Source organism: Juglans regia, chromosome 2 (assembly GCF_001411555.2).
Source record: "Juglans regia cultivar Chandler chromosome 2, Walnut 2.0, whole genome shotgun sequence".
Lineage (NCBI taxonomy): Eukaryota > Viridiplantae > Streptophyta > Magnoliopsida > Fagales > Juglandaceae > Juglans > Juglans regia.
This window is the reverse complement of record NC_049902.1, coordinates 26,238,299-26,252,422: the sequence shown is the minus strand read 5'-3', so window position 1 is coordinate 26,252,422 and position 14,124 is coordinate 26,238,299. Positions and strand designations below refer to the sequence as shown.

Genomic DNA, 14,124 nt, shown 5'->3' with positions numbered 1-14,124 from the left:
TCTAAAGGAAACTTTCACTACCTCTTTCCCACGATCCTTGGTTAGGAGAAGCGATAACATAGGAAGATGGCAACCGGAAGAAGCTTGAATCGCCAACAGATGACTATCTGAAACTGTGGAGGTGTGTGAAGACCATGTGCCACACTAGGAGAGTGGAGGTTGGTCGAATCTAAGAAATCCGAGGCCACTGACCCCGTTGAGCGTGGCGATGGCAAGCTCTCCCTAGTGAGGTGGCTCATAGATCTCATACTCGATCTGGGCCGCGCGTGAGACGCATACGCCACTCTTATCGAAGATCTGCTTCTATCGTCTAAAGGATCGACATTTAGGGAGTCTTGTAGTGCGGTGCATGGCAGTCGTGGGTAGCCTGAACGCATTATATTGGCGCTTCTTCATGCTATGGTTGGAAAATGAAGAAAAAACTTTAAAAAAAAACGTGGTAGGACAGTGTCGGGACTATACAGATGGAAGGAGGGTGGGTGGACAAAGAAGATGAGACTTTTGGATCTTAAGTAGAGAGCGTATTCACTAGAGAGAGAAATAGGAAAAAAAAAGCCTATTTTCTTCTTTTATTTACATATGTAAATAAAACTTGAGTTAACATAACTCGAACTCAATACCATCTCAACTTGAAATTAGTAAATTAGGATTGAGGGACTAATCCATTAAATTAAATGATTCAGTTATATTTAAATATAACTTAATACGACGTAAACTTAAGATGACTACCTGAATTGTCAATCTTTCTTTTTTTCTTTTTTATAGCAAAACATCACTTTATTCACCAGCTTTATTGGAAATCATATTACATAGCTAAAACAAGAACTATGCAACAGAAAATAGGAAAGCAGAAAAACAGATTACACAATTTCAAACTCCACGATTTGGGAAACAGATTCAAGGACATAATCCCACGAAACTGTAAGAGTACTAAGGAACCATGCATATTTGGCCAAACCATCTACAACTTCATTAGCCAGACGACTCACATGTTGAATTGAGACCTTAGGCATCTATTTCATCAATTCCTTAATAGCACTAACCAGGTCACCCTGCATAGACATAGGTTCATCTTGGCTCCATATTGCTTGCACACTCAATAAGGAATCTGTTTCCACTATCAATTCAGGAATCCCCATTGGAAAGCATAGTTGCATACCCCTTAAGATCGCAAGCAATTCAATTTTCATAGAATCCTGGACCTCATCTCTTCACCACTTGCTGACATTAAGACTCTGCCATGTAAATCTCTTAGAATCACTCTAATTCTTGAGCTAGATTGATCTGCAAATGTGGCTCCATCAATGTTCAACTTTAACACAGTAGCTGGTGGAGGATGCTATTTAAAGTTCATAGACAAAGATTGAGAAGAGATCCTCTAGGCTTCATCATTTTCCTTATAAAGAGATAGAGCATACTCTAAGGACACTACAGGACTTTGAGTAACTCCCTCATATAAGAATTTGTTTCTTCTATGCCAAAAAGACCAAGCAACTAGAAAGAATTTTTATAACCCTCCTGAAAAACCAGAGCTCAAAATCTGCTAAGATAACAACATTAAGGGTAGGTTTGGAGGGTGAGATGAGAATTTTGTGTTTTGTTTTGAAGTTTAAAATATTAAGTTTTAATATTATTATTGTTTTGGGATTTGAAAAATGTGTATTGGGATTTGAAAAAGTTGAATTGTTTATTATATTTTGTATGGAGATTTGAAAAAGGTGTAATGATGAGATGAGATAAGATGAGAATTTTGTGTTTTGTTTTAGCCCCCAAACCTTCCCTAAGTCTACCTGCTCACCATCCCAACATAGATAACTGAAAAGTTGCTTCCAATAGGGTCTTATCAGAGAACAATATACTAGTGCATGGCTAGTGTCCTCCAAGTGATCCTAAAAGATAAGCTTAACAGCCCTCCAAGCAAACACCTTTACTCTATTAGGAACTTGCAATTTCTAGATTTTCTTCCAAAGAAATTGTTGGGATTGAGCATTAGAACATTCCCCATCATTCTTGTTATTCCTTATTGAGTAAAAAAGTTTATAGGCACTTTTAACACTAAAGACCCCATTCTTCTCACAATTCCAAATAAGCTTATCCTCTCAAGTTCTAGGACCCAGATTTATTTTCAATACCTTAGCAGCTTCTTTGGGAGGCAACAAGCATCTCACAAAGTCCACATTTCGCCAATTAGTAACCCCACCTTCCACCAATTAGTAAAATCAAATTGTCAACAGTTTCCACATCTAGACTGCTACATATAGATTGAGGTTTAGGAATTGAAACTTGTTGAGGCAACCAGAAATTAGACCAAATGTTAATTGATTTCTCATTCCCTACCCTCCATTTGCAACCTTTCATCAAATAAGCTCTAGCATCCCAAATACCTCTCCAAGCAAAAGATGGGTTATTTCCAAGCTTAGAATCTTTAAACTCACATAAATGAAAGTATCTAGTTTTATAAATCTGATGCAATAAAGAATTCTTCTCATGCATAATACGCCAACCTTGTTTGGCAAGAAGAGCCACACTAAAAGTTTGAAGATCTTTGAACCCGAGCCCTCCCTCGGCCTTAGCTTCACACATTTTGCTCCAACTCACCCATCTAATCTTGTTTTCTTCCTTTTTCTAACCCTACCAGAACTTGGCCATCATGTTCTCTAATTCCACACACAAACTCCCAGGCAATTTAAAACAACTCATAGAGAGTGAGAATTGACAAGACAACAGCATTGATAAGAACTTCCTTACCCCCTTATGATAACAACTTTTCTTTCCACCTTTGTAATTTCTGCCAAATTTTATGCTTGATCTCAGCAAATGCCTTTTTCTTATTCCTACCCACCATAGCTGGCAGGCCAAGGTATTTTTCATATTGTTGGACCTGCTTTACCCCCCAAAAGGACAAAATCTCTTCTTGCTTATATGCCTCCACACTTTTGCTAAAGACCATGACTATCTTTTCTTTGTTCACTTTTTGGCCAGAATTTTCTCATAAACCTCAAGGATATGTTGAATATTCAGGTTTGCTTGCAAAGTTTCCCTACAAAAAAGTAAACTGTCATCTGCAAAAAGAAGATGGTTCAGTTTTGGAGATCCTTTACAAATCTGAATTCCTTCCACCTTTGTATCAGCTGCAGCTTGCTTTAATAAAGAAATGAGATCTTCCGTGCATAAGAGGAAGAGATAAGGGGATAGAGGATCCCCTTGTCTCAATCCCCTTGATGGAAAGATAGGTCCTTTAGGATCTCCATTCACCAACACTAAGAATGACACTGTCTGAACACACATCATGATCAAACTCCTCCACCTACCATCAAAACCCATATTTTCCATTAATATGTCCAAAAAGACCACTCCACTACGTCGTAGGCTTTGCTCATGTCAATCTTCAATGACATATAACCCTTTTCCCTTGTCTTTCTACTTGAGAAAACGAACCACTTCATGGGCCATTAAAATGTTGTCAATTATCAACTTTCCAAGCACAAAAGCTGATTGAGTCATAGAAATTATGCTTGGTAACACAGTTTTAAATCAATTTGTCAAAACTTTTGAAATCAATTTATAAACTACATTACACAAACTGATAGGTCTATAATCAGCCACAATTTCAGGTTTTGACTTCTTTGGAATCTGAAATATAAAAGTATGGTTAATGTCACTCACCATCTCCCCTGTATTAAAGGCATGAAGCACTACTGCAGTGACATCTCTTCCTGCCACCTCCCAATATTTTTTATAAAAGAGGGGGGACATTCCATCTGGACCAGGAGCTGTGGAATGATCCATCTGTTGTAGGGCTTCGGTAACTTCTTCAACTCTAAATTCTTTAAGCAATTCAACATTCATATCACCTGAAACCTTTCCATTTAATCCCTCTAGAAAGTCCATATTACCTTGCTGACTTGAAGTAGTAAGAAGAGTCTGAAAATAGTTTACAATCTCAGCATCTCTACCCTCTCCTGCGTGCCATATATTGTTTGCATCCTTAATATCTGAAATAAAGTTCCTTTTCCTCCTTTGTGTAGCCTTATTATAGAAGAATTTAGTATTTTTGTCACATTCCTTGAGCCATAAAGCCTTGGACCTTTGTCTCCACATTATCTCATCTCTCTCAAGCCGTTTGTTCATTTATGTTCTAACCTCCTTATGCAAAGTAGGATTTAAACATTGTGTGCTTAATAGACAATAAATTAATTGTATAAATATTCGTGCTTAATCAAAATAGGTTAATTTGTATAGAAAAAATGTTAAGATCAGCCACTATTTGGCTGCATCCCATCGCACACCTTACGTGTTGATTAATGATTGGGTTTCCCTCTATGACTCAATTCACAACAAACAACCTTGAAAATCTTTTCTTCCTCTCCCCCCTCCCGCATCGCCCAGCTCCCCTTCCTTCCTATCGCCCCCCACCCCCACCACCCGCATCGACATCCTCTCCCCCACCCCGACCCCACGTCAACATCCTCTCCCCACCCCCACGTCGCCCATTCTCTCTCTCATCACTCTCGCGTCGCCCATCCTCCCGGGATCTAAAAGGGGTGGTCGTGAGGAGGCTACAGTGAAGCTAGTGGTTCCGTCGACTATCGAGGTGGCAGTACGGTGGTCCGGTGGTGCAGATCTGGCCATGAGGGAGAGGGCATGTGAGGGAGAGAGGAAGGTCGTCGTGGGTTGGGGAAGGAGGATATGGCCGAGGGGTGAAGGTCCAGCGTGCTCGTGGGCGGCGACGCGCGGCTGTAGATGGTGGATCTGAGCCACGACCTGGGGAAACTGTGTAGAGAGAGAGGGCATGTGTGGAGGGAAGAGGGAGGAACTACGGGCCTCAAGCTGGGGGAAAAGGAAGGGCTCGATGGTGGTGTTCGGTGGCTGTGGTGGGAGGCCCAGTCGACGAAGGCGGTTGATCTGGGCTGCGAGGGGGACACGCGTGAGAAGAGAGAAACGAGAAGGAGAGGGAGAGGGGTTGTGAGGACCGACTTTAAAGAGAGGAAAAAAAAAAGGCAGCAACATGGAGTGTGCAATGTGTGCACAGTTACCGTGACTGCTCCCTAGTAAGAACTCATTTGTATATCAATATATTAAGTTTCATATATTCATTATGATATGAGCCATTGTTTATTTCAAAAGGTTTGTACAAGATAGAGAAAAGTTCCAACTCTTCCAAAATAAAAAAGAAGTTTTAAAAGAATCAATCTAGCAATACTTTATTGGCCTGCCCAATTCTAACATATATATTCAGAAATGAAAATTTCAATAAATTTGAGAAACATTAAATATATATAAAAATCAAATCAATGTAATTTAGAAAGAAAAAACACAAGTCAATAGTATTTGCTCAGATAAATGATGTATGTAAGTTTTACATATTACAAATTTTGTACAAATCTTTTATTAAAAAGTGGACTTTATCGTTAAAAAAAAAATTAAAAATTTCACTTTTTCTTAATTGAATCGACGTCCAAAATTTATATATTTAAGATTTATATATAACATTAATCTCCGGTCAATATCCTCGTGAACGTTCATTCTAACATCGAATGGATTACGAGACTAATGCGTTGATGAAATAATATTTATCGAATTGGAGTAGGCCCCACGCGCTGAATTGATGGGATGCTTCCAAGAAACAATCTAACGTGGGGCCCAAATTTTGCAACAACTCTACCTGTATTGTAGAACTCTATCGCCTTATGCTTCTTAGTGGTGGCGCGTGGAACACAATTCCCAATGTTTGCCATTGAGACAGTAGTTTCTGAATATTGATGATGGGGTCACGCTTCTACAGATTTGGGGACCCATCATGTATCGGATGCCGATGCCTCACCGAACTGAGATTTCGTACATCTGACGGCTGTGGGGTCCCTACTTTTCTTCCGCCCCTCTGGGTGCCACGTGTGGTCACGGGATACTTGGCAGAAGAAAAGGCTTCTTGTGGCAGGCACTGACTCGATGAACGTTTCCAATTATTTTATCATTTTTACAAAATTTTATAGAGTATGTTTTTTGAGATAATGGCAAATACAATTATAGGTGTAAATAATATATATTTTTTGAAATAAGATCTATTACTAAATAATTAATTTCTTTATCTCAATATTATATTTATTTATTTTTTATTTTTTTGGTAAGAGTGTTACCTGCATCATACAGTATGGGAGCACCCCCTCCCCACCTCCCATCCAGCATGGTGCAGGGCCCTCCGCCCCAATACTAGGGGTGGGACTGAAATTGCACTCCACCCTATTTCCACTCAACTCAATAATCCATTGAGTCATAAATCTTTTTTGAATTTAAATTATAATATAATTAAAATTTATATATTAAAAAATATAAACTCATTAGAATTGTATTTTTTTAAAAATCTATCATATCAATTACTAAACGATACTTTTTGCAATCTAAATAAAATAAAATTACAAAGATAAAGATAAAGAGAGCTAAATTCATCATGCCAGAAAGAGAGCCAAGCATGAATTAGGAATCGCTAGAAAAGCTGTTTAAGGGGAATTTTGAAAAGTGATTGGAATCTATTAAAATATGTTTGGATTGAGAAAGATATTTCAAAATAATTTTATTGCCGTTTAAAAAAAGCGGTGAGTGAAAATAATTTTTAGGAGATGTTTTTCAAGTTTTATGAAAATTTTCTCACGTCTTAATTGGGCCTGACCGTCTTTCCTCTAATATTTTTATTCTGGTCATGAGAGGTATAAACTTGGGCCGTGGAGGGATCCAAGCAACGGTAGTTAGTTGACTGCTCCACGACGGGCTTCCCTCATTCTTGGGCTCTGATCGCTCGTCTATGCACTGACCGAGGTTTTTTTGTTTTTTTGTTTTTTTGGGTATAAAGATACTTAAAAATGAGAGGTTTCCAACTTGCAAGACATGACCTTGACTCAAGAATTGGAAACTGAGTTGGAGTGAATCAAAATTTGTGCAAGTATACGCCTATCCATCTTTTGATTTAGGGTTTAATGGGTTGAAGTAATTTAGTTGAAACTTTAAAATCATAAGTTTGTCTTTAAAATCATATGTAAAATCCAAAAAAATGAGAAATTGGTAAACGCATACGGCACATTCCTCTTACCTTTTTTTATATATGGTGTACCAATTTGGGTATTATTTATGTAGACTATAAATTATAATACCAAGAAAAGAATGGCGTGAAAATAATAATAATAATAATAATAACATCTTGGAAAGAAATTTCCCGCAAGTGCACCTCGAATAATTCAAGAAAAAATTTCCGGTCGATTCATCATCAATTTTATCTGATCATGATTAATTGAAGCCAAATATGAACATATATCATTGATTTTTTAATAATTCCATTCCGAAGATTTTCATGATTACATCATTTAATTAGTATATATATATATATATATATATGTACGAGACGCATTTTATTCAGAAACAAATGATCATTGATCCATTTCAACTTAAATAAATAAATAATATCTATTTAACATAAAATATTAGACATTTTAATCATTTCTATTTATTTGAAATTAAGGCCTAGTTTGGTATCACAAATCGATCTTTCAAATTATTTTATCTTATCTCAATATTCAAATACTATTTAAATATAAATATTTTCAAATTTAGACTTTGAGAGAGCATACCACCATGATCAAGATTTTAACCACTCCTAGGGTTCCTACATGTAAGCTTTTATGAAAATAGCATAATCAGGTAAGCCAGAAGACATCTTCAAACAGCTTGAACCTTAAATGGTTTTGATAGCGACAAACACGACACTTTAATATCATACATATTGAATCTGATACGGCTAACACAGCAATTTACATTTTTTATTTTATTTTTTATAAGACCATCTATGAAGGCTCCAGTATACCTCTATTATTATTCACATGCAGGTTCAGAATGCTTTAAATTAGACAAATGCAGCATCACTACCGTATAACACAAATGAAGTTAATATATATAACTTGACACAACTTCCAGAGAACATATTTAAAGAGAATAACAGACATTGGAGATAACTATTAGTTGTTAAATTATCAATTTCTGTTAAGAATAATAATAAAAAACGAACGAGTTCCAATCAGGGCCAACTTCACATCTGGATAATTTTTTAACATCAGAATATGCCTAATGAAGATTAACCACGAGTTCCCTCTGTCATTTCCTTCCCCCTAAATCCCTTGTCCCACACCCTTCCATGAGAGAACTCTAACTCGAATTCTATTCATTACCAAATATTTAAACTTTATATATATATATATATATATATTGAAAAAGAATCAAATTTAGTTCGACTCATGTCTTCTAATTGATATTTTCAATCACTCCAGGTGTATGGCTTTATTGTGAAAAGATCTCTTAATACAAAGAGGAATTATAAAAATGTAACAGTACATATAATTAACTATAGCAACTGTCTCGAGTTTTTTTTTCCCTAAACAATGTGAAGCATGTCTATACAACAATAAATACCTGAACCTGCACTCCCCCTACTGCCTAATGCCGCAAAATTGAAATTCTGACCGTTCCAGATTCTGATGAATTCAGCTGTACTTGAACATACCCCAGAGAAAAAGACCAAGTGATAGATGGCAGAATTTCCATCGAGTCATCAACAGACATGGAGTGATAGGTTTCCTCTCACACTGTAGAGTTGTTTCAAAGGGCCGGCAGCCATTCGATTGAGCAGAAACGTTATGTTGAAACACCAAGGTCTCAGCCTGCAATACATAAACCGATTTAATTGAACTATAGCACAGCATGCAACAATGTATGGAAAATTAAGAATTACTCTCAACCTCTTCTCAATACTGAAGTGGAAAACAAAGCTTTTGCTACAATGTTAGTGTGAGAACACCATAGGGTGTATTAGGTGCTTAGATCTCAGTGTACAATCCACTTTCTATTCTGTATCATTGCTCTTACATTTTTTGTGGACATAAGCACTTGGCAGTAACTAGCTTAAACTGTCTTATAGTGCTTGCCATTTTATAGTTTTGTGTATTTGTCACTACAACGTCATCCACACTTTTATCTCCGTAGCACTCATGCATGTGGCTCACTTCTTTATGTATAGAGTGGTATCACTTCCAATAAATTTGTTTAGTTTTGACATCCCCTTATCATGTTGGGTTCGACAATACCAGAATGCAAAGTATATTTACTAAATTAAAAACTCATATAGAGAACGCTAATTGCTCACAAGTAATAAATTAAAGATGATAGACGCAACTGTTTAATTTGATGATAACAATTGTTATGCTAAACTAACCCACATTCATGGAAGTATTTGTGCTAGACAATAGCAATTGTTAATTTAACCAATTTTCAAACTTAAGAGCCAATTCATAAACTCTAAAACAGAAGTGTTTCTCTTGTATCCTACCTGTGTTTTGGGGCAATGCAGTTATCTTTCACTAAAGTCTTTTTGCTTATCCAAAAACAGAAAAGATACCTAATAGAAAAGATTCACGAATTCCATGGTTGTGACAAAGAGACATCCGGAATAGATGCCTGCAGTCCTTGTTTGCCATGTATAGCAGATTTTAGCACATTATATTGCTCGGTCACAGAATTATAGAGCGCTTGTGTGTATGCCTCCTTAGCCTGCTAAAGTGAACAGACACCTCAGTTAGAATGACTCGCAATAAATAATGTGCATGAAGATTTTGGGAACTAATAAGAAAATAAACAGGTGAAGCAACCATCTACACATGGCAATGACGGAATATGACTTGTCTAGAATTTCTTGTAATCTTTGTAACCCAAGGCAGAAAAAATATATGCCCGGAACAAGAACTAAGATAATTTGAAATATTAACAAACCAAATACCTTATGCATTGTGTCAGAAACAAGTTCAACAACTGAGTGGGGTGGATAACATTTTTTTATCAGTAAATAAGAGTTTTATTGATAATAGGTGAAGCCAAGTACATAGGACATATACAGGAGCCACACCTAGGCATGATTGTCGAAAGTGGAGTGGATAAAGAGTAATGCTACATTCAGTCGTGGAGTGCGCAAGGCCCATGTAATCAATTTGAAAAAGAGTGGGGCCCACTATTAAAAAATTAATTTTTTTTATGTGGGTCCCGTATGTACTCACTTTTTTCAAATAGATTGTGAGGCATTTGGGCACTTAACAACTGCAAATATCATTTCTCAAGATTAAATAAGGTGCAGTCATTTAGCATGGTCAATTATGCACCAGGGTCAATATGATTTTATAAGTGATAATTTCATCAAAGATCAAATAAGGTGTTGCTCAAAGTATACAGGTTGTATACTACTGCGGTGAAAATGTTTTTATATTAATACTTATAAGGGAAACGCTTCTAAACAGCCCATCTGGTTTTATAAGAAAACCAGCCCTCCAATCCTAATGCGACACGTAAGCAATTGTCGAATGAACACCATAGACCCAAACACAGGAGATCGAAAATAGAAAGAGGAGAAATCGTGTAGCCCACTGCACCGAAACCAGCAACCAGCTTCCCCACTGCACAGCTCCACACTCTAACAAAGGCTCATGGTTCAACTGCAAACTGATCAAGAATTTCCACATCGCTTCTGTTACCCTTTGATATTTGATTTCCAAAAATTGACCAACTTGATCACAGTCTTCACATGCTCATATGCAAGTGAATAAACCCAAAGACCGAAAGGAATAATGATATAAATACCCATCACAAAGTGGTGGGGTACAATGACAGAACAGATAAGCAAAACTAAAGCCCAGTAGTACTCCTCTCACTGGGTTCCAATATGTCAAAAGCAGTTCACCCGCACCCTATAAATATGCAGAAGGTGTTCAATGTTAGCAGTGTCTATATTCTCATCCTATGTTCTATATTCTCATTCATTGAATTTTCTAACAAATCCAAGGTTTAAGCTATACTTCAACTTGCCTTAAGGGAGCAGATGAAGCTTTTCTCTGGTCTGATTTCTAACCTTTTTTTTTTTTTATAAGTCTAAGCCAGTTAAAGATTTCTAACTAATAGAATACTACCATGATCACATCTAACTAAAAAACATGTCATCCTGGTCATCAAGAATAATGGGGTGAGATGCACCAATGATAGGTAATGAGCAGTGGCTGAAGGGCCTTTGAGACTTTTTTACAAACAGTTGGTATTCATGGAGTTAGATGAGTTATCAATCCATATGCCAAGATAATTTCCATAGCCTAGATTATAATCACTTCGAAATGACATCCAACTCCAATACAAGTTCTGTTAAGCATGAAAAGTTCAAAACATACATATTTTACTAGCTAATGAAAATGCGATTTCTTGCCGTTAGGGATGAGTAGGGTGTTGTCGAGCGCAAGCTACTTCAAAAGGCAGTTGCCGGTTCTCTACCATTGGGGATGATTGGGGTGTTGTCGAGTTTGGGTTGGGATGGAGTGGGGTGCCGTCGGCTGTGAGTTCTAATAGGAAGAAAGGGATCGATTTAGGGGGAATGAAGTGTGCTGTTTGGGTGTAGTGGGATGCATGGTAATGGTGCTAACATGCTAACATGTCGTATTCTGGTTAAGGGCTGGTTTTATGAGATAACCAGATGGGCTGGTTATAAGATTTTCTCTACTCATAATCATGCTATTTGTAGCCTTGTGCACAAATAAGGGTTGAACGTTCCTGAGACCAGTAGTGATGTGTTCTATTTTCTGGTGCACACAGGAATTTGCATTATTCTACCGCCTAGGTATATTTTTTAGTTAGATAAAATGGATCTCCATTTCCCAAGCTATCAAACAGACAGAAGTTGGTAAGGCAATGTAAATTGCTAATGCACTTAATGCATATTAACGACAGCATTTTTTAAAAGTAAAGTGAAACAGCTTCTCATTGCCCTATGTAAATTAGTTCAGCTAAATCTTTAAGGCATATAATTGCATAAAAATTTTCTAAGTTCCTGCACTTTATAAGTCAAAATTTAAAATTAGTTTTAAGCAGGAAACCCATGAACACTACCTCTAACGCTAATCCAGTTTACAGGTATTTCATGCATCACTCCATCAAAAACAACAGAGGTAGACTTCTGATAAAATCTTGTTTAGAGTACGTACTTCTGCATTTAGAATGATTAATAATAAGCAGTATGATGATATGCGCTATTTTGCAGTCATTTTCTTTGAAGGCTACTCCCCAATTTCATTTATCTGAGCAGAAGCTCAGCTCGGATCAGAACTGAACAAGATTGGTTATTTCATCTTTTTTTTTTTTTATAAGTAGTTATTTCATCTTTATAATGGTCATTGTATAACAACTGGCTTGGTAATAAACAATAAGTAAACATTGAAAATTAATTGGCACTGTTTAACAGTTCTATAACTCATAGTTCAGCAAAAGGGGAAATCAGATAAGAACAATCATGGAATCAAAAAATCAGTAGAAAAATGTATTACAGGAACTATATTATTAACCAGGCAATTGAAGACCACCATTCTATGTGGAACCAACCTCTTCAGGATTTTCACAGGCAGCAGAAATTTCAGAGAAGTTGATGCCCGGTGCCACTGATACACCAACTCCATGAAACGAGATGACTCTTTCCTCCCCAATCTCTTTTTCTACCTGGGAAGAATGTATTGGTCACAAGAGTGGAAAATAAGGAAAAATATAAAATGCCAAGTTAAAGACAAGGACATACATGGGGTGGCGGCGGCATTATGTCATGACACAATATTGCCAGTGGGTATATATGCCCTGGAGTACCAGAATGTTCAGCAAGCCTTCTCATATTGTCCACTGAAGAAGCATCAAAGGGTGCCTGACCCCCTTATATCAGTATGAAAGAACTTAATGGCATCATGAAAGTAGACATAAGAAGTCATACAAAAGCTTTTCATTTTTTAAAGATATAATGAACATTTTTTGTCAGATAAATAACATGTTGTACCGGATGAACTTTTTTCCCTAGCTAATGCCCTGATGTAAGAAGCAAGTTTGCCTTCCTTTTTTCATTATTGCAAGGCATTTTTACCTCAATACTTCTTAAATAAAAAGGACATGAGAAACAAACCAACACAACATATAGGGAAGTAGAAAAAACTTACTGGGTACCATTCTTGTGTTTGAGGATATGGTCGGTCCCTCCCACCACTTGGTGCAATCCATATAATTTGTGATCCACCCCTGCATCAGAGAAGAGCCAAGTGATAGAAGACAAAGATGGAGATGTTTTAGAGCTTTAGGAAAATAATACAGCCAAATATAGAGATGCAGATATGTTTTCAATCTTTAAACGAGCATGAATACATTAATATCTTAGGCAATCAACCAACTACAATCACCTACCAACTTTTTTTTTTATAGGTAATCAAGAATCTTAGGGGATGCTTGGGGAATGAGATGAGACGAGAAATCTGTGAATAGTAGTGAAATTGTTTGTGAATAATAGTGAAATAATTTGAGTTATGATATTTTATGGAGTTTTGAGAAATGAGAGAGAGAAAGTTGAATAAAAATATAATAAAGTTAAAATCCTGTTAAAATATATATATATATATATATATTTGGATTTGAAAATTTTGAATTGGTTTTTGTGTTTTGTTTGGAAATTTGAGAAAATTGTAATGATTAGGCAATTATTAGATGAAAATTTGAAGATTTGAAATTGAAAAGTGTTTGTGTTTTGAGTGATGTTTGGGAAGAAAATGAGATTAGATGTGATTGGATGAGATGAAACAATCCCATCTTCCAGACAACCCCATATTCATAAGAAAAGGAGGGACCAAACTTAGGCAACAACAGAAGACCATTGTGGGAAGAATTAGCTGGAGTACATAGCTGGTGGGACCTTCCATGGTGTATTTGTGGAGATTTTATTGTCATAATATTTCCAAGTGAATGTTCTGGAAATAGAAGACTACGACCAGCAATGACAAAATTCTCAGAATGCATCTTTGATTTAAACTTAGTGGATCTGCCACTAGCACGAGGTTCTTTCACGTGGTCTAATAATCAGACGTGGTCTTGAATGGATAGATTATTAATATCACTAGAATGGAAAAGTCATTTTCCGGATGTATGGCAAAAGAGAATGCTTTTGTCTTTGTTCGGATCATTGACCTATCATGCTGGATTGTGGTGGTCACCAAAGAAAGCGTCGGTATTTCAAATTTAAAAATATGTGGCTGA

The 14,124-nt window shown here is 36.6% G+C and overlaps 1 protein-coding gene across 2 annotated transcripts in view; it reads right to left on the bottom strand.

The window, feature by feature from the left end:
* Window positions 1-8,260: 8,260 nt before the first annotated feature.
* LOC108998102 (glycerol-3-phosphate acyltransferase ATS12, chloroplastic) overlaps window positions 8,261-14,124 on the bottom strand; it is a 34,973-nt gene continuing 29,109 nt past the window's right edge. The window contains exons 9-13 of one of the 2 annotated variants that reach the window (XM_018974548.2): window positions 13,041-13,119; window positions 12,635-12,754; window positions 12,445-12,558; window positions 9,437-9,591; window positions 8,261-8,702 (exon numbers count right to left, since the gene is read on the bottom strand). In XM_018974548.2, the coding sequence (XP_018830093.2) occupies window positions 9,451-9,591; window positions 12,445-12,558; window positions 12,635-12,754; window positions 13,041-13,119 (454 nt within the window). In that variant the 3' untranslated portion in view covers window positions 8,261-8,702; window positions 9,437-9,450. The remainder of the gene's footprint in view (window positions 8,703-9,436; window positions 9,592-12,444; window positions 12,559-12,634; window positions 12,755-13,040; window positions 13,120-14,124) is intronic. The other variant, XM_018974550.2, reaches the window with a different exon arrangement.